At 35.8% G+C, this 22,617-nt stretch overlaps 1 protein-coding gene across 1 annotated transcript; it reads right to left on the bottom strand.

The window, feature by feature from the left end:
- Positions 1-798: 798 nt before the first annotated feature.
- On the bottom strand, positions 799-22,267 carry LOC140856089 (uncharacterized). Its single transcript, XM_073253256.1, has 3 exons — positions 21,641-22,267; positions 21,329-21,517; positions 799-1,323 (listed from the first exon to the last, which is right to left on the bottom strand). Exons 1-3 carry the CDS (start codon positions 21,665-21,667, stop codon positions 1,030-1,032), a joined length of 510 nt encoding a protein of 169 aa, XP_073109357.1. The 5' UTR covers positions 21,668-22,267; the 3' UTR covers positions 799-1,029.
- Between the last annotated feature and the right edge of the window lie 350 nt (positions 22,268-22,617).

A 22,617-nucleotide genomic window follows, 5' to 3' on the forward strand; every position in this document is an offset into this window, starting at 1 on the left:
TAATTTTAAGTAATTAAAACTTTTATCCCTAAACTTCTTTCATCCTTCATCCATATTATTTTCTTTATATCTCATTTTGTCTTGCCAGAGTTCTTCCTCGAAGTTGTCACCTCTTATTCCAAGTCCACCATTCTTGATCTTGTAGACTACGCGCTCTTATCAATGAAGTGGAAATGCGATATTTTTTTGGGACCAGAAGACATGGTAACCCATTGATCATTTTATGGCACAAGGTTTATACCAGCACTTCAACTTTTGCGTTCTTGAGAAATCCTTTTTTTTTTTTTTTTTCTTTTTTTTTTGCAAAAGGATGTTAATTTGTTGATTTAGGAGGGTCATCAGATTCAATATGAACTATTTTGATCTTTATAAGAAAGATTAGTTAGATTTTAAGAGTGGGATCCATCTTCGTCATATAGGAAGATGAATTGCGAGCCAACTTCCAGAGAAAAAAATTTACTGGTACGACATCTAATTGAGACACTTTTTTTCTAATTTTTGAAATTAAATAACTTTTTGAGCTCCTATAGAGCCACTTCTAAAAGTGGTCAAATCCGAATTTCATCATTTTGGGCCTCGAATAGACCGATCAAAACCCAAATTTCTTTTTCAACAGAAAGTTTGACCAGGAATATCCCCCAATTGAAAAAGAATTAGACAGAGTAGTTATATCTATTAAATCTACATTAAAAAATGTCAGTAAAAAAAATATTAAAAGTGGTAACTGGCAAAGCTCCGGGTCTAACACCATGAAGCATTCCCACACGAATCATTAGAAGCGATCTAGTAGTGTTTCAAAATGGGGCTTGTATCCCCTGAAAAAGTGGTACATTTTTTGTAACCAATACAGTGATCTATATTGATCAATGCTTTACAGGTAGGCTCAGTTTTCCCAAATAAGCCTTTAATAGTTTGCATTATTTATACACTAACATTGAAATCTTAGATCAAATAGATTCTGCCCACGTACAATATAATCAAACTGCATGATCTAGCGATCAACGATCATTCGAACTTTGGTAAAGGTTGTCACAGCATCTGTAGTAGGATGGAGGACTTACTGTAATGACCTTGGATTTGAGAACAAAAGTCAATTGCATGGTCTTTATCAAGATTCCAACTCTTTACATTGATGAAACACTTGAAAAATATTGTACTGCGGACTGCTAAATAATGAGGGCACAGGATCTCGAGCAATGGAGTGATGCTCTTGCGATCAGTTTGTGCAGAAGATTGTTGAGCTGTTCTTTCTTCATTTGTTGCTAATGATTCCGTCTTCTTCCATAAGCTCTCCGTATATGACTCATTCAATGTGCCTCCAACCTACAAAAAAGGGTTTCGGGGCAATCTGTAAGCTTTCCGCAAGCATCAAACTAAAGATTAACCTGTCCAATCTGTGGCCAGTTTTGTCATTTCTGTAGCTCATCTATTCCGTAGGAACAAAATTATTTTACAGGTGAATGCCAAGTCATTGGAAATCAAAATGAAGATCTTTTACGCATCCACTTGAAACACAATGGAGTGAGAATATGTTCAGTAGGAAAATGCATTGTGAGAATTTGTTTTATTTGACTGATTCAAATTAAAGTCCCACATCCTGAACAAGGTGTAATGAAAATAAGGTTTGCTTGTTATATATGAAATAAAAGTTCTACTTAATTATTTACTTGTATAAATAATATCATATTTTAATAAATTCTTTTCTATGCTAATATGAGCATTTATGCAGATATATGTTTAATCCTACATCGGTTAAATATTAGGTAGATCGTGGATACTTATATAGAGCTAAAAAATCCAAATAATATCTCCCAATTAGCTTTTTTTTGAATGAGATCTTGGCTATCATAAACTTTATCATTGTGAACCTAACCCATGACCCATGTGGAATAAGAGACTATAGTACAGGCCCAAAGTGGGCTGACCACAACTAATCATGGTATATTTTGTGCTCAAATTTGGTTGGGTTAGAACCCTGAGCTTGCGAGGATGCAGGGACTTAAATAGAGAGAGTGTACGAGGATACGGATGTGTATTTAGTCCAACATCAGATATATATTAAAAAGATATTCAATACTTACGCAGAGTAAGAAATCCAAATAATATCTTCAATCTAGTCTTTTTGAATGAAGTCTTAGGTTATTACACTAGTACATTTTATCTTGACACAACAACCTTTGCGTAATAAATTTAATATGTGCTAGAAAATCTCAGAACATTATGAAACCTTAAATGAGTACAATGATCTCTTGATTCACTAGGTAATGCAATAAACTAATGAAGGTGTTTGAAACTTCAATACTCTAATCCATGTTATTTGTTGCCAAAATTCTTAGACCTGGAGATGGTTCAGGATATGGTACTAGTGTAGAAGATCGAGCATGCAAACAGGGACCCTAGATCTGTATGGATGGTTCAGGATATCCAAATCATACTCTGGATCCTATTTCACACAACCAAGGTATGATCTGTATGGATATCCTATGTCTAAGACATCATATTCAAGTGACTCCTACCCTCCATAGTCTTATAGCTAGATGACTGATCAGATTTTGCTATCTTGATCTCCCTTCAAATGGGATGGCCAGCCTAGTATCAGAAATTGGATCAGTATTAGGGTGGCTATCTAGGAAGCTCATGTTATGAGGTGCAAGGATGGGCACAGTACCTAGGTTGGAGTCAGATCCCAAGCTCTAACTATGATGATGTCTATTAGCATAGATGCTCTATGAAGAGCCAGATATTGATACATATTTTATAGTTAAAATCAATTAAATATATGCATTTTCGAGATCAAAAACGTGCATTGCCTATGCTAATTATATCACAATTACATTTATTAATCGATCATATGGTCTATGGAGACCAATATAACATAAAATAAATTAAAATAGCATTGCAATCATAATTCAAATAACTACAAATATTAAAATAATCTCTCAAAACAGAAAAAAACTTCAAAAATAGAAAAAAATAAAGAGAAGGGATGTAGCGATAACCAGTATGCTCGAGCATACTAAATGTTGGTATGGCATGAATTGGTACCAATAGTGTACCATACTAGTCATCGACTGATATTGCACCTAGTACCAATTCGGTGGACCTTGATTGCAATATTTCTCATCCTAATCTTTCTTATATAAAAATAATGCAACCTAACAATATCCGAATATATATGCAAAAAAATGCTTATATAAATGTCTCTTTGTTGTGGGATGTAAAAATACCTCATCCTACTCATCCTTATATCCCTTGGTTTGACCAGCCAAGAAACCCACATCTATTCTTAAATGCTACTTACATCAAGATGGCTCATGCTTTTTCTTAATCAGGTTGGGCCTTTGCCCAAAGGAGAAGGCTTTTGGACCTATATTCGATAAGCATTTAATGGCCCTTTCTTCTCCCTTCTTGCCTTGGTTAACTTGGGGATTATTTCAAGCATATTCTTGCTAGTCTTAAATTCAGCACGTAGAGACTGACATGGCTAGGCAAGCATGGGTTGCCTAACCCTTTCTATGCTAGTACTTAAGGCCTCCAGCTCATTTCTTGGATGAGACCAAATATTAGTCCTCAACAATCAACATTAGCAACCAATCTTTCTATTAATCGCAAGCAAAGTTTGTCAAACTAGTATTGAAGAGCGTATCGACCTGCAAATATGGATCCTATGGTGCTGTTCCGGGGCATACCGACAAAGAGAGAGCCGAAGAGGGAGAGGAAGAGAGAGAGAGAGAGGAAGAGGGAGCAAGTGAGAGGGAGGCCTCGAAAGTCCTCATTGAAATAGGGATTCCTTTTTTGTTTTGCCAATTTCAAAACTGAAATTGTAAATGATTTGCTGACTTCTTTCTAAATTCTACATCTAATATCAATCTCAACAGTAATTCTTAGTTGCATACAGACTGTTTTATTAGGGATAGGGTTTTGTGAAAATTTGGGGGTTCCTCATTTTTTTCTCTAATTTTTGTGAATATATGTTAGGTTTAAAATTAATATTTTTGTGAAAATTTGGGCTTCCTCCTTTTTTTCTCTAATTCCTGTGCAACTTCTTATGGGTGTTTTTGTAAATTTCCACTCCTAATGTCAATTTTATCAGTAATTTTTAGTTGCATACACCTTATTCCCAAAAACTACTAATCAGGTGTTGAGTCAGCTCATTAGGTCCTCATATCTAAATAATTTATAAGCTACTCATCAGATTTCCCAAAAAAAATACCAAAGGAGAAACCCATAGCCAAAATTATGAAAAAAAAAAGAAAAATGTTTACAGGCAAAGGCTCAGATCTGTATTATACCAAGCAGTGGAGAAGGAACCCACCCATGGCTGCATCATATATGCAACCCTGCTAAGATACAATTTGTTCTCTAGTTGACTGAATTTCAAACTTTATAAAAGGATCATCACAGCCTCACAACCTCATAAATAATAAAGAAAGGACCTCACCATGCCAGCAATATATAAATCGCCCTACCAAGATATTTGGATGGTTCTATGAAGGAACCTTGCCATGGCCGTTGCCTTATATGAGCCACCCCAGCAAGATACAGTTAGTTCTCTAGCTGCCTAAATTTCAACCTCTACAAAAACATCGTCACAGCCTTAGAGACAATAAAGAAGGCATCCCACCATGCAACGTCCATGGTATCAGAATAGACGCTCATGCCCAGTAGGCCGGTGGAATGGTGCCATGTCATGCTGTTTCAGCATATACTGACAAAAAAGGAACCGGGAAAGGACAGGGAGAGGGAGAGGGAGAGGGAGAGAGGAAAAGAGAGCGGGAGGGAGGGAGGAGAGGGAGAGGGATGAAGAGAGGAAGTGTGTGGGAGTCGGGAAAGGGCAGCAGCAAGATAGAGAGAGAGAGAGAGTATAGAGAGATAGAGGTGGAGGGAGGGGGAGAGAGAAAAGGAAAGAGAGAAAAAGAGAGAGGGAGGAAGGGAGAGAAAAGGAGACAGTCAAGGAGAACAAGAGAGGTGGAGGGAGGGGGAGAGAGGGCTTTTGCGACTTTGGAACAGACACAAAGCCCTTATTAAAAAAAGAATAGGGGCTTTGGCCCCATTTTTACTTGAATTTTTTTCTAAATGAAGTCGGCCATCACTGCTGACTTCCTTTAAAAAATTTCAAAAAAAAAAAAAGTGAAGCGAGCAGTGGCTGTCAACTTCATTTAAAAGATTTCAAAAAACATGTAAAAAGGCCAAAGCCAAAGCCCCTATCTTGCATCAAAATAGGAGCTTTGCCCTTGTTCCGGCATCGAACAGGAGAAAGGGTTTCAAAAGTCCTTTACCTCTCCCTTACCTCTCTCTCTCTCTCTGCCACCTTCTCCCTCTTTGTCTCCCTCTCCCTCTCCCTCCCTTCCTCCCTCTCTCTTTTGCTCTCTTTCCTTCTTCCTCTCCACCTCCTTTGCCGATTTCTCAATTTGCAGGGTGGAACTATCTCGATTCACCTCCAATATGGCATGGTCTGCCTCAAATCGGATGGTTTGGGACTACTTTACCAACCTTACCACCATGGCTGCGATCTATAAACCACCCCACTAAGTAGGATTGAGCAAATAACCGAAACCCAAAGAAATCCATCCAATTCGACCCAATAAACATGGGTTTCGATCGGTTTGAAAGACATAAATCAGATGGAATCAGATTGGGATTTGTAAAAAATCAATTATTTACGTTCGGATTCAATTTCTACTCTTTTAACTCGTATAAAATCGAACCTAATGATATAATATTTCACAAACTCATTTTCATCTTGGAACGGCGTCGTGTAGACTTCAATACTTTATTCTAAAAAATACCGCGTCATCTATTTAGATTCATGGAATATTAATGTTGAATTGTTGATGGAAGCACGTTAATTTGAGACAATTCTAAAGTGAAAGTTTTCAGATGTAGTTGCTTTCAGATGAATAAATCTTTCTTTTTTTATTTTATTTGTACAGGTTCAAAAAAAAAGCCAAGATTTGTAACTTATAAGATTTAGACATTTTTTACATTAAATTGACAAAAAAAAAAAAAAACTTAAGTGGGCCAACATTGTACTTAAAATTAATATTGGGTCAACACTGAAGTCTAAACCGACACAATCCACCCGAACCCGCTACAAACGTTCACTTTGGTTTCAAATGATTTATACATAATAAACGATCAGCAACAGATTGAATTTTCTGCAATTCGATTGGGTTCGGTTGGATAAATTTTTTTTTCAATCTGATCGAACCCGACCCATGCTCAGCCCTACCACCAAGATAAGGATGGTTCTCTAAATTTCACAAATATTAAATTTATTAAAACAACATCATAATATCATTATAACTTGGTATTCCCAAATTCACATGCAACAATAGAAAACCAGAAAATCAAAAAGAAAGAAAAAAGGTTTTCTAACATGAAGTCTCCCATGGCCTTTGCAGAAATAGACAAGAAATCAAATGCAACACATGCTAAGTAATTACCCAAAATCTCTACACTGGCGAAGACTATAGTCTTGCCACATACTCATAAATCAAGTATTCTATTTCCTCTACAATTTAGTCAAATAAAAAGAAAAAGGGATATGGACGAATTTGTAAAAAGAAAGATGTCTCCCATGGCCTTTGCAAAAATGGATAAGAAATTAAATGTAGCACATGCCAAGTAATTGCTCAAAACCTTACACTAGCTAAGAGCCTAAGACTATAAAATCTTGCCATAGACTCAGAAATCAAGTATTCTGTTTCCTTTACAATTTAGTTAAGTTAAAGGAAAAAAGGAATATGGCTGAATATTTTAAAGTGAAGGAAGCTCACATACTATATCTTTCCACAATCCACTCTCAAGAAAGAAAAGATCTCTTTTCTTTATTTTTTTTCCTTACCTAAAATCAAGTAAACACCATCAAACAATGTGTGTGCAACTAAAAATAATCGATAACATTGACATTAGAAGTGAAAATTTATAAACCCTACCTCTAACAGAAGCACCCATAAGTAATTTACATAGAAATTAGAGAAAAAATGAGGAACCCAAAAATTTTCACAAAAATATCACTCTTGGGTGAAGTTAGCAAACCATTTGCTAATTTCACTTCAAAATTGGCAAAATAAGAAAGAGATCCTTGTTTCAATGAAGGCTTTTGAACCATCCCTTTCTCTCTATCTAAATAAGACATAAAATTGATCATTATATATATAGGTTTAAAAGACATTGGGTTTCTAAATGCATTCTTTTAAATAGTTGTTTATGACCTTGGCTTAATCGTATACATGCTTTAAGTGAAATAATGATATTACTTTCTAAGAGTGCACTCCACCCTACACTAGGTTGCACCAACCTCTACACAAGTGCAAGACCATTTTTAGATCTATCATGTTAATATTACATCTATTTTCATTCTACAAGCTTGATCCTAATTTGTGATCTCCATATATCAAATCAATTATCTAATGTTATGGTGGATAGAGGAGGAGAGGAGAATTTGTAGTATTTCTCTCTAGATATAAAGAGAGTAGATCTAATAGAAGAAGAAAAACTTTAACTTTGTTTGGAATTCTTTGAACTCTCTTGATCCAAAATGATTCAAGTACATCCCTTTATATAGGTGATTTTACAACCTTTCAACTACCTTCTACACAAAATACTAAGAGCCATATTTATAAGCAACACTTTGATTTTATACATGGAGAGAAATTCTAGGTGAATTTCATAGGAAATACTAAAGGTCATTGTTAATCACAAGACAATATTAATTTGGTTTACTAATTCCAATATCCTTTCTTGAAACAAGGTTTCTTAGAAATATAAAAAACTCTTTGACCAGCAAATAGCATTCCTTGATTTTATCAAACTTGATCTCTAAGATCTATACATAATTAAGTTTAGATATTTCCAACACCTCCCTTTAAACTTAATTATCTTCCATCTTTCATTTCAAGAAGATTTTTGAGCTTGTGGAATGGATCCGCTGCAAGTGGCTTGGTGAAGATATCTGCAACTTGATCATGAGTCTTCATATAAGTTAACTCCACATTCTTCTCCTTTACATGCTCTCTTATGAAATGAAAACGGATGTCGATATGCTTGCTCCTTTCATGATAAACCAGATTCTTTGCTAAAGCCAGTGCCAATTTGCTATCCACATATATCTTTGTAGCATTAATTTAAGAGAAATAAATATCTTGTAACAATTTTCTAAGCCATATGGCTGGCAAACACAAAGATGCCGCAATATATTCTGCTTCATAAATAGAAAGAGTCACAATAGCTTGTTTCTTAGAAAGCCTAGTGAATGCCATATTACCCATGTAGAAAATAAATCCAATTGTACTCTTTCTATCATCTGAATCTCCTCCCCAATCACTATTCGAATAACCAAAAAGCCGAAAATCATAAGAAAGAGAATACATTAATCCATGAGATATAGTATCTTGGATGTAACAAAAAATTCTTTTTGTGGCCTTTCAATGTATAGAATTTGGTTCCTCCATAAAATGGCTTAGTAAGCCAACTCTATATAGAATATCCGATCTTGTGCATGTGAGGTATCTTAAGCTTCCAACTAAGCTTTTATAAATAGTAGGATCCATCACCTTACCTTCTTCGAATTTTGATAGTTTGACTCCATAATCAATGAGGGTGCTTATTGGCTTGCAATCTTCCATTTTAAGTCTCTTAAGAATCTTCTTTACATATGCTTCTTGAGAAATGAAGATACCTTCAATATTTGCTCGACCTCTAAGCCGAGAAAATATGACATAATCTCCAAATCCGTCATCTCAAACTATTGGGTCATAGTTTGCTTGAATTCTTCAAACATTTGAGAGTTGCTCTCTGTAAAAATAAGATCATCTACATATAAAGAAATAAGAAATATATCTTCATTCTTCTTCATATATAAGGCATGCTCATATGAATATTGCATGAAGTCATTAGCTTTGAAGTATGCATAATTCTACTATTCCATGCTCTAGGTACTTGTTTCAAGCCATAGAGCGCATTGTTCAACTTCAAAATTTTTTCTTCATGACTCTTCTTCACATACCCTTCAGGTTGAATCACATAGATCTTTTCTTCTAGAAAGCCATTCAAGAAAGCTGATTTGACATCTATTTGAAGAATTGGCCATTTAAATTGTGCGGCAATAGAGATAAGCAGTCTTATAGTTTCCATACGAGTAATCGAGATAAACACTTCTTCATAGTCAATACCGGCTTATTTCTTATAGCTTTTGACCACCAATCTTGCTTTGTACTTCTTTATATATCCTAAGTATTCTTCTTGTAAGCCCATTTGACACCTATAGGTTTATGGCCTTGGAGAGAGTCGTAAGTTCCCAAGTATTATTTTTCTCTATTGCTTTGATCTCTTCATCCATGACGGCTTTCCAAATCTTATCTTGTATTATTTTTTTAAAAAAATATTTTATTATTAGCCAAAAGACAAATGAGATTAAGTTCATTTGTTACCTCATATAGCTCTTGCAAACTTCTTATCTTTCTTTGCATTGGACTATCATCCAAAAGAGGTGACTCTTGAATGTGCAAATGAAGGTGGTGAAAAAACTTCAAAATCCACCTTTGAGTCTTTCTCTTCTTCTTTCTTCTCTTCATAAAATAGCTCTTTATTTGATTGCCAACTCCACATGCCATCTTTATGGAACTCCACATCTCTACTAACATGAATCCTTTTAGTTTTTGGATCAAAGAGCTTGTAGGTTTTAGATCAAGCATCATAGCCGATGAAGATAAACTTTTCACTCATCTTCAAGCTTCACTCTTTTTTGGTTTGGAGTATAAGTATAGGTGATACTTCCAAAAATCTTTCAAGTGAAAGATATTAGGTCGTCTTCCACTCTATGCCTCTTGCAGAGTAATATCCTCTAAGCCCTTTGTAGGACATCAATTGAGCAAGTAGATCACACATTTACATCCTCCGCCCAAAATTCTTCGACATGTCCTTCGTCTTCAGCATACTTCGAACCAAGATTCCCTGTACCGATACGGATGGGTACCGGTGCCGGACCATATGATACGATACTGGTATCATATCGTACCGACACACGGTACGCTTCGACGTACCGATTCAGTACCGGTATAATTTTTTTTTCTTTTCATTTTTTTTGGATGTTCAAGTTAATAATTCATAAATACAATCCCAAAATTACATTATATTGCATATTATTGACATATTTGGGTTCAATTTTGAGTTAGATAGCGGTATAAAAACTCTTGATCTAAAATTTTAAATATATATTTATTTACATTATATTACAACTATGTCATCTTAAAATTTAAAAAAATATATAAAATATGTATAAAAATATATCTAAATGTTTAAGTATAAAGCACAATAACTGATATACCAATCTCAAGATCTATTCTGTATTTAATTTCTCATCGAGTGTCTGTAACGCTCGTAGATATCTGGATGATCAACATAATCTAGAGGGACATCAGTCCAACCCTCTATCCAAACTGTACCGTACTCTTGAATATTCATCCCATAAGATATCCTCTTGTATTGTAAGACATCTTAGATCTCTCGTTTAAACTCTGACTCTGAGAAGTATCCTCAGGATGATGGTATGGCTGTGGAGGAATCCATCCAAATATGCCGGTAGCAAAATCTGATCCGTAAGATGCTCCAGACTATATAGGATAGTAACCACTAGAAGATGATGCCTCATATGCACCATATCCATATGGATCATAAGGTGGCTGCGGATAATAGATCCATAATACGAGGATGATCCAGATACATCCATGGATCCTACTCCACATGCAAGATCGTCTGCAGCTGCATCGTGTGCTGGATGACCTCTAAGAGCCCGTTGTTTATATGAAATCGACTCCCCATGGTCTCTACCGACTCATCCATCATGATCTCTATCTTGTGTGGCATGTGTAAATTAAGACTCATTGATGAATCGAATATCACCCTGTGGCTATGTCTCATAAACAGTGATCTTCTGTCCTCCAGTTTCTCTCTGATCATCAGATCCATGACTACTATCTGTATCATCATTACTCTCCCTGATATCCGAATCTGAGCCAGATAGCTCCTGTACTCTCGAGAGTGGTGCACGTGCAACTATTTTTTTTTTTCTCTTGTGCCCCTCTGTGATTGAGTTTCTATGATTGGGAGGATGGATGCCTTCTTGCTGACTGTCGACCTCGTCTATACATCTGTCGCTTGAACCTTTGAAAAGATGTATCGACATCGAGTCATATGATGAATGAATTCCTTGTGGCCCCTCAGGCTGTGGCTGATCAGCTGAAACCATATGTAGAATATTTCTTTCTGCCCATTGCCCTGGATCACTCTGATCTCCCTAGCTACCAACTGGCTGGTCGTGGAGACCCGACTTATCAAGCTTGACTCCTGCTGCTGATCTGCAAGCCATCCGATGATCGGATCGTCGTCCTCGTCAGTATAATCATCTAACGTCGGATCACTGTACTTCAACTGTACTTCTTTCTAAATGCATTTTAGCCTCAACCTCAGATTGTAATGAACATATAAAGATCATTGAGGTATTTTTGTTCAAACGATTTCTCTATTTACTGTGGATAAGAATGAAAGTCGATCAATTGCACTTACAGCCACTAGCAGAGACCGTCTGAGAAAGAATACGGACAGCCACATGTCTCAAATATTCTATTGACATTCCAAAATGAATCCACCATTCAGTTGCAAAAGCAAAATCACATATCAAATTTGATGATATTATTAAGCAAAATTACATATCAATCTATGCTGCTCATTATTGATATGTAATTTATCTGAATTCATCTACTTTTTGCTTACGACCGCTGATGGGATTTCAAAGCTGTCTGATCCCTCTCTAAACTATTTCGTATGAAAAAAAAATATTTATTAAATTTATCAATATATTATTGAGTACAGATCGAATTCAGTTGAATAATCACATCTGTTTTAAACTAGCATACCTCTTACAGACACAACACGTGATTTTGGATCGGACACCATCTTATATATGACATTACAAAAAGCAGCAAGAAGGTCGTTGTCTATATCTATCTCGAAAATGATATACTGAAATCTCGGATTCAAATAATAAGCTGCATATAAATTTCAAGATTAAGTATACTTTTAGAAGCATGCTTCTAAAAAATATTTTAAAATATTTTTGAATACATGCTTACCGGCTAGATGCAAATCTTTACCCATCTGATAGTTTCAACGGGCTCAATGATGTTAATGAATTTTTGAGCATGCTTCGGATCATTCTCACTGATCTATTTCTTTGTCCTCTCCATCATGTAATATAAGAAACCCATTTGGAGGTATCTTTCACTGTTCACGACGCGAAGCACCTCATATAATGGCTTAATAGCCTTCACTACCTTCTTAGCCTACTGCCAAAATGACTGACTCGTCACCAAGTTCTCCACATGACTTCCATCAGTGCCAGCCCTCGCATATCTGCTCTCCTGCACTCGGCACTGACAACCATATGACGTAGGACTGCTTTCTTCTGAAGAAGACTATCAAGTGCTATGTAGTTGGTAGCAAATCGTGTATTACCCGATCTTAAGATCTCCCTCCAGTATACGTCCGCATCAATGAAAGAATCCATGTGTGATTATAGATGAATTTAATAATAGTCTTGACAATCTCCACTACATGCTGCACTCTACGAATCTTCTCAATATCCATCAATATAAGATCAATGCAATGTGCAGCACACAGGATTCAGTATATCTATCAGCAACTCTTCGACAGCCTTATATTGTGGTCCATTATTTATGATGACCAGTACGACATGCTGCTCACCCACTAAATCAATCACCTCCTCCATCAGACCAAGAATATATGTAGCATCATGCATCTTATCTGAAGCATCAATTGATTTGTGAAAAAATATTTTTCATCACAGTATGTCAAAAAATTAATGATGCTCCGTCTAGTAGGACCTATCCAACCATCACACATCACTGTCAGTCCGTCTGTAGGCCATTTATTTTTGTAAGAAGCAATCCATCTCTGCAGATCCTCCTTGTTGCTATCAAGAAGCTGACCATAGATGTCCTTAGGTCCTTACAGATCTACACCCTGACTGACAGCCTCTATGACTGAAATAGCAGATCAATGTAAGGATTGGCTGCTGCATTTGCTGGAATATGACTGAAATGAAACCATGATCCAATAGCTCGTCACATATCCTTCTTCTTATCTTTTTTCAGCATAGTATCAATCCTCTGTTGCTTTGAATCTTTGCTGGGCAAAGCATGTAGATCCAAATCACGGATGGTGGCTCCTACTGGAATATCTCTGGAAGATCTCCTACTATCAAAAGCTCCAAACAAAGAAGACATGCTGCGTCTGCTCCCTTTACCACCAGGCTCTTGACTGAGGTAGTCCTTAACTCAAATTCTTCCTCATCGATCGCTGATCCAGACCTCGATTCATAGCATGATGGTCCAAATCACTCTCTATACCGGACCATCTCCTCTTACCGGTACTGATCCACCAAGTTCGTCTGAATGGCAGCCTCAATCTGTGCCTCATTATTTGAAGTAGAAGCCTCCTCTGACTTTCTAAAGTGATAAGAAAGTGGCTCTGCAGCTCGACGGTCTACTTTGATCTTTTCTGCTTTGTCCTTTCCTTCGCTATTTTTGAATCAGCAAAATACTTTTTCATCAATTGTCGAACCTCTTGCGGATATTTTCGATACATGGACACATCAGGATAACCACCAGTCAGGTGCTACTTCAACCTAGTCACCCCTCCTCTCTTGAAATCTGTGTTGTACCATTTACATCTTCAATGATGCTGAGCCGAGAGCATCTCACCCTTATCCCAACCGATGTCACGCTCTGGATCTCTCTTCTTACTCATTTCTGTAGGTATAAGAAAATACTGTAGTTTAATAATTATTAAAAATATATTATACATAAAATAAAAATTTATGAATTCAAAAAAAATATTGTGCTTCAAATAATTATTTTGAATTAGCTATAACATAACACTAATTTTATATATTTTTTATTTGATAATAATTTTTACTATTTAAATATTTATAAAAAAAAATTTTAAAAAAATCTCAAATTAGATTCAAATATTTCAATTGCTTGAATCATTCTAAACATTATTCTCAATTGCATACCAAACTCTAATTTTTTATTTTTTTTATTTTTTAATAATTTTTGTATAAATAAATATATGTTAAAAAATAGTTGATTAATTAGTCAACGAACGTCATGCTTTAAACTTTTTTTCTTATAAATATCTGCAAGTATAACAAAACACGATAGTTTAATGATAATTAAAAAAAATATATATAAATTTAAAATAATTTTAATAATAATTTTAAAATTTATAAATTCAAAATAAATATGTTATATGCTTCAAATAATATTTTTAAATTAACTAAAATATAACACTATTTTTATATATTTTTTATTTTATAATATTTTTTTATTATTTAAATAATTATAAAAATATTTTTAAATTTCAAATATTGCAAAAAAAAATTGAGGTTAGATTTAAGTAGCTTGAATCTTTCTAAACATGATTCCAAAACTCTGATTTTTTTCTTTAAATTTAATTTTTTATTAATTTTTAAATGAATAAATATATAAAATATTTAAAAAATATATAATTAATAAAAATTAATAATTTTGATGTCATCATGTAGATCTTTCAAAGATCTATCACTTATAATTAAATCATATCAAAATCATAAAATTTTGACATGATTTTCTCTTATTTTCATACTTCCTCATTCTTATCCTATTTTTAACAACAAAAATAAAAAAAATAAAATATTTACTAAGAGAATAACACATTATCTTACTTCCGACCAAAGATCAATCTCTCCTCGAACCACTCCTGCAATTTGATGGAGTTTTTTTTTTTCTAATTTTTTGAAAGTCTCAACGGTTTCGTTGAGACCAAAGCACCTTCGGAGTTCTCTGAGACTTCTCAGAGAATTTTAGGTACTAGGCTGTCACTTAAAAACAGCCCAGACCCCACTCCTCTCCTCCCTCCCCCCTCCCCATTTTTTCACGTGGGGTTGTCGGCACGGTTCGGTTCACATCGAATCGATGTCGAACCATTTTATATCATCCGATTTTGCACGGTATGGACCGAAATCACACCGAACCGGGCGGTTCGATGTGGTTCAGAGGGATTTTTCAAAAAAAAAACCCCAAATCGGACTTGCAGGGCATCGATCTGGTTCGGTACGTCCCGTATCGGGCAGTTCGGTCCGATACGGCGAACCCTACTTCGAACCATATCAAAAAAGGTTCAATTCTTTCTCTCCACCATGCCATTTTGTTAGGAGAATAGGATGCCTTCAAGAGTCACCGAATACCATGCTCCTCATAAAAGTGTTCGAACTCTTTGGATGTGAATTCATCTCTACGATTGGATCGCAAGGCCTTCATGCAGCCACATTCTTTTTCCATCATTATTTTAAACTTCTTGAATGTGAAAAATGCTTCAGACTTCTTCAAAAAATACACCCAAGTTTTCTTGTTAAAATTATCAATAAAAGTTAGAAAATAATGATGCTCTCCAAAAGATGTTGGAGAAATTGGCCCGTACATGTCGGTGTGGATGAGGTCAAATGGCTTCTTTACATGATAGGAAGTTTCTTTGAAAAAACTCTTCCTTGGTTGCTTGGTAAGAATACACCCTTCACAAAATTATTCTGGAGAGTCAATATGTGATAAGCCCTCACCATCTTTTTGCTTGATAGTTGTTTGTGGCCACCAAAGTGAATATGTCCAAACCTCAAGTGTTAAAGCCATGAACTATCCTTCAGACTTGCATTCAAACATTTAGCATTGACATGTTTGATGTTAAGCATGAATATTTTATTTTTTATCATTTGAACATAGGCTATCAAATTATTCTTTTGATCTCTCTAAACTAGACTTTTATTTTTCATATACACATTATTTCTTTTCTCCAAAAGTTTCTCCAAACTCAAAATATTGTTCTTCATCTTCGGTATGTAATAAACATTAGAGATAAAATTATAACTTCGATCTTTTAATTGAATAAAGATTTTACCTTTGTCCTTCACGTCTACTTTGGAGGAGTCACCAAAAGACACATGCCCATTCACCGATTCGTCCAACTCCACAAATATGTTCTTATAGCCACACATGTGATTACTTGCGTCGGTGTCCAAGTACCACATTTTGCTCATTGGTATCATCTTCTTTGCAAGCTAGCAACAAGACTTCATCACTATCTTCTTCTTTCTTTTTTGCATAATGAGCCTTCTCTTCAACTTGATTAGCATTATTATACCAATAATTCGAAATATAATGACCAAATTTGTTGCAATTGAAATAATGAACTTTAAAATTGTCATACCTTTGGCCTCTAGATGAGCCTCCTTGTTCATACCCTCCTTTTGGACTTCAGCTAAACTCCTTTTTGTTATTGTAGCCTCCACATCCACAGCCACGTCCACGGCCTCTCCATTGGCCACGGTCTCGTCCTCGGCCTCTTTGACTTCTTTTATTCTTGGAGTCTTCTTTTCCATCCTTCAAAGTGAACTTAGATTGAAGAGCTTGCTCCAAAGGCTCTTGCTTCTTCTTATTAAGCCTTTGTTCATGGACTTGTAAGAAATCCATGAGTTCATCAATTGTCATGGCCTCCAAATCCTTTGATTCTTCGATGGCGACTACGATATAGTCAAACTTGACATCTAATGAGCGTAAAATTTTCTTTACTACTCGTGTATCACTCAAGGTCTCGCCGTTCCTTTTTAATTGGTTGACAACGGTCAAGACTCTTGAAAAAAAATTCGACATGGATTCGGACTCCTTCATTTGTAGAGCTTCAAATTCGCCTCCAAGAGTTTGAAGGCAAATTTTTTTCACTTTCTTAACTCCTTTATATGCATTTTGGAGAATCTCCTATGCTTCTTTGGAGGTGGTGGCCGCAACAATCTTCTCAAAAGTTGACTCATCTATGGTTTGATAGATTAAGTAAAGAGTCTTCTCATCTTTCTTCCTCTTGTCCCGCAGGACCTCTCATTGTTGCTCCATGAGCATATCTCCTTCTCCAGCTTCTTCATAGCCTTTTTCGACTATGCTCCAAATATCTTGAGATCCAAGCAACACATTCATTTGAATACTTCAATTTTCATAGTTGGTGTTGGTGAGATGAAGAAGAGGTAATTGTGAAAGTCCTCCTACATTAGCCATAGCTTTGATACCACTTTGTTATGGTGGATAGAGGATGAGAGGAGAATTTGTAGGATTTCTCTCTAGATATGAAGATAGTAGATCTAATAGAAGAAAAAAAACTTTAACTTTGTTTGGAATTCTTTGAACTTTCGTGATCTCAAATGGCTCAAGTACATCCCTTTATATAGGTGATTTTACAAACCCTTCAATTACCTTCTACACAAAATACTAAGAGCCATATTTATAAGCAACATTTTGATTTTATACATAGAGAAAAATTTTAAATATTTATAGAAAATATTAAAAGTCATTGCTAATAACAAGACAATATTAATTTGGTTTACTAATTCTACTACCCTTTCTTGAAATAAGGTTTCTTGAAAATACAAAAGACTCTTTGACCAGCAAATAGCATCCCTTGATTTTATCAAACTTGGACTCTAAGATCCATGCACAATTAAATTTAGATATTTCCAACATCTAAATCTAAAGGTGTTGGAAACTTGAGATTCTTTATGAACAGTAGATCAAGTTTAGATTAGAGTTCCCCATTTGACATGTTATGATTAGTCATCATGTGCCAGCTAGTTTCAAAACCTGTTTAAGACATCATTATTAGTGCATTTGAATTAAAACAAGTTATATGATTTGTTCCTCTTGAGTTTTTTGAGAGGCGACCAATTCTAAGTGCCATTGATAATACCAAACCGCTCTTTGATACTTTGTATATTACAAAACATCCTTTGTGTTTAACATTCTTTCATCGAAATAAATACCAAAGTGGGGTCCAGAAACTACACTGAAATTCTTAGGATATTTGGTGTGAAAAATTGCAATCTTCCTTCTAAATCCATAATTCACATGCCTTCTTACAAGGTTAGAGTGAACTTGCAATATAGTATTGACCCAAGCTTTATTTCCGAGGTTTAGCCTCGGCTTAGCTCAGGACCCCACTACTCATCGTATTTGGTTTGGTATTGCTACCACACATAACTTCGAGAGTCATGATGATATTACTGAGGAACGTCTTTATCAAAATATTTTTGCTTCTCATTTTGGGCAGTTAGCAATAATCTTTCTGTGGACGTCCGGAAATCTGTTTCATGTAGCTCGGCAAGAAAATTTTGAGTCATGGATACAGGACCCCTTACATGTAAGACCTATTGCTCATGCAATTTGGGATCCTCATTTTGGTCAACCAGCTGTAGAAGCCTTTACTCGAGGGGGTGCTATCGGCCCAGTGAATATCGCTTATTCCGGTGTTTATCAGTGGTGGTAGTGGTGGTATACAATCGGATTGCGCACCAATGAGGATCTTTATACAGGAGCTCTTTTTCTATTATTTCTTTCTGCTATATCCTTAGTAGCGGGTTGGTTACATCTACGACCCAAATAGAAACCAAGTGTTTCGTGGTTCAAAAATGCCGAATCTCATCTTAATCATCATTTGTCAGGACTTTTCAGAGTAAGTTCCTTGGCTTGGGTAGGATATTTAGTTCATATCGCTATTCTCGGATCCAGGAGAGAGTATGTCAGATGGAATAATTTTTTAGAGGTATTACTGTATCCTCAAGGGTTGGGACCACTTTTTACGGATCAGTGGAATCTTTATGCTCAAAACCCTGATTCGAGTAGTCATTTATTTGGTACTTCCCAAGGAGCCGGAACTGCCATTCTAACCCTTCTTGGGGATTCCATCCACAAACGCAAAGTTTATGGTTGACCGATATTGCTCATCATCATTTAGCTATTGTATTTATTTTTCTTATTGCTGGTCATATATATAGAACTAACTTCGGAATTGGACACAGTATCAAAGATCTTTTAGAAACACATATTCCTCCGGGGGGTCGATTAGGACGTGGACATAAGGGTCTTTATGACACAATCAATAATTCGATTCATTTTCAATTAGGTCTTGCTCTAGCCTCTTTAGAGATTATTACTTCCTTAGTAGCTCAACACATGTACTCTTTACCTGCTTATGCATTCATAGCACAAGACTTTACTACTCAAGCTGCCTTATATACTCATCACCAATATATCGCAGGGTTCATCATGACAGGAGCCTTTGCTCATGGAGCTATATTTTTCATTAGAGATTACAATCCGGAACAGAATAAGGATAATGTATTGGCAAGAATGTTAGACCATAAAGAAGCTATCAAATCTCATTTAAGTTGGGCGAGCCTGTTTCTCGGGTTCCATACCTTGGGCCTTTATGTTCATAACGACGTCATGCTCTCTTTTGGTACTCCGAAAAAACAAATATTGATCGAACCCATATTTGCCCAATGGATATAATCCGCTCATGGTAAGACTTCATATGGGTTCGATGTACTCTTATCTTCAACGAATGGTCCAGCATTCAATGCTGGTCAAAGCATATGGTTACCTGGCTGGTTGAATGCTGTTAATGAGAATAGTAATTCGCTCTTCTTAACAATAGGTCCCGGAGATTTCTTGGTTCATCATGCTATTGCTCTAGGTTTGCATACAACTACATTGATTTTAGTAAAAGGTGCTTTAGATGCACGTGGTTCCAAGTTAATGCCAGATAAAAAGGATGTTGGTTATAGTTTTCCTTGCGACGGCCCAGGACATGGTGGTACTTGTGATATTTCGGCTTGGGACGCATTTTATTTGGCAGTTTTCTGGATGTTAAATACCATTAGATGGGTTACTTTTTATTGGCATTGGAAACACATCACATTATGGCAGGGTAACGTTTCACAATTTAATGAATCCTCCACTTATTTGATGGGATGGTTAAGAGATTATCTATGGTTAAACTCTTTACAACTTATCAATGGGTATAACCCTTTTGGTATAAATAGTTTATCGGTATGGGCGTGGATGTTCTTATTTGGACATCTTGTTTGGGCTATTGGATTTATGTTCTTAATTTCCTGGTGTGGATATTGGCAGGAATTGATTGAAACTTTAGCATGGGCTCATGAATGCACACCTTTGGCTAATTTAATTCGATGGAGAGATAAGCCAGTGGCTCTTTCCATTGTGCAAGCAAGATTGGTTGGATTAGCCCACTTTTCCATAGGTTATATATTCACTTATGCAGCTTTCTTGATTGCCTCTACATCAGAAAAATTTGGTTAATTTAGTTTTTTTTTTATGTACTGTATCAGCAACAATCTCATTTGTTTCAATGGAGAGGGAGGATTTGCCTTCTTGTATTTTTACATCTACGATTCGAACTGTATTATTGATAATAATAACTGATAATAATAGGAACAGAACATTATGACAAGAAAAAGTTTGATTCAGAGGGAGAAGAAGTGGCAGAAATTGGAATAGAAATATCATTTGATTCGTCGATCTTCAAAAAAAAAAATAAGCGAAGTTTCATCGTTAAGTGAAAAATGAAAAATTCATGGAAAATTGCAATCCTCACCACGTAATAGTGCACCTATACGTCTTCATCGACGATGTTTTTTGACTGGAAGACTTAGAGCTAACTATCGAGACTTTGGGCTATCTGGACACATACTTCGAGAAATGGTTCATGCATGTTTGTTACCGGGCGCAACAAGATCAAGTTGGTAAGGAAAAAAATATCGTTTCATATTTTCTAGTTACAGCAATCTATTATTAACTTCTTGGTTTACTAACTATCAGTGCTCAATCTAGACCAAGGCCACTGAAAGTATGAATTCAATGTAGTATTACATATTTTTAGTAGGGACAATGACCTCAAATTCTAAGCAACAAAAACCATTCAAAGTAAATCCTGATTTATAGAACAGCCGACCTACACAGTCCCACATCATCACAATTCAAAATTCAAGTCCCCTTATTAAATGAAGGCCAATACAAAGACATTTCTCTGATTACTTTTTATATTCTATAAAAGTCAAGTCTCAATCCAATATTCGGGATTAAATTTTTCAAGAATATACTTTACAGTCATATTTATCACTACCAACATCATCTGAAAGATTGTCAACATATATATCAGTCCTAATATCATTTGAGGAAGCCCTAACACATAACCTGGGCTAAATTGCAATCCAAATCTCTTTAAATAAAAATAATTCCAATCTCTCATGCTAGGGGTGAACAGAATCTTACTAACCAAAAGTCCCATTAATCATTGAATTTTATAGACCAATACAATCAAATATAACAATTAAAAAATGCCTCTATTAGGACTAGTAAGAGCTTACATGTAGAAGGGAAGAACCGGGCATCGGCCATTTCGCAGTCCGGTCCGCATCCGGAGGCTGGAGTAGGTGATCTATCGGCTTGAACTCTGCATCAATCTCCACCACCACATCATCTTCTCCCCTCCTAGTATCACCTTTTACATCTATTTCAATGACCACAACTTCCTCTGTGACCTCTCTTTCCTCCTCCTACGAGTCACAACAAACCCAAAATAGAGAGAGACAAAACCAACTTCTTTCAAAACAAATCCATGAAAAGAAAAATATCAATGACCAGAAAATAGCTCAACAACACCAAAAGGCATATCTTACTAAACCATCCTCGCATGGATGCCCCATGGACCCAGCCCTCCAGCTTCATCAAAGCACAAAAGAGTGTGGAGGGAAAGCAACTAAATGGGAAACAGGAAAACCAAGAAAACGAAAAGGAGAAAGAATGCGAAAGATAAATCAAGAGAGAAAACGGGAGAAAGCTTTTTTGTTTTTATGCAGGAGGAGAAAAAAGGCAGAGTGGAGGTACAAAAACGGGAGGGGTGGGGTCTCTTGGAAGCGTGCGAAGATCCCCACCGTTCTCCTTCGCTTTTCCGCATTCTCTCCTACACTGATTTGGAGCTTTTGTTCTCGGGCCCTCATCTTGCTACCCCAGCTCTCTTTATTTACGGAGTCCCTTCGGAATGGTTGGTTTATTTATTTAATTTAAATTTATAACGGCTATCTTTTTCTTTTCTTTCTTTTTTTTTTTTTTTGTCGTCGCTCGTGGGATCCACTTAGGCCGGCTTTGGTCTTCAAGGCTATCATATCATCGCCGCAACTCAAATCAATCAAATCGGCCTTCTAAGGGAGGGGTATATAAGTCTGGCACATTGGGCGCACCAAGCCAAGGTTTTTTTTTTTTTTTAATTTTTGGTGTCTGATCTCGTGACCTGCGGACGCGCGGAGGTCGCTGTAGTTTGCGGGCTAGCAAGACACGAGGAAAGGGACTCGACAAACTGGCTCCTCGAAATGCCAAAATCTATACCTTTGTGACAAGTTTGAGGGTGAGAAAGATAGGTGTGTACCTTAATACCAATGAATTAGAATATTATGCAGACTAGGAGGTTTGGAAAACAAATTAAAAAAGAAAACCTAAAATAGATTGATTAAATGAAATAAGTTAGTGAAGAAAAAAGAAAGATAAAATCCTTAATTCCAAATTATTTTTGAATTAAATAGATTAGGATGAGAAAAACTAACATAGTTATAGTACTAGTGAGAAGGAAAAGAAATTTCACAATAAAATTTTTTAATTT

This window comes from Elaeis guineensis, chromosome 3 (genome assembly GCF_000442705.2).
Source record: "Elaeis guineensis isolate ETL-2024a chromosome 3, EG11, whole genome shotgun sequence".
NCBI lineage: Eukaryota > Viridiplantae > Streptophyta > Magnoliopsida > Arecales > Arecaceae > Elaeis > Elaeis guineensis.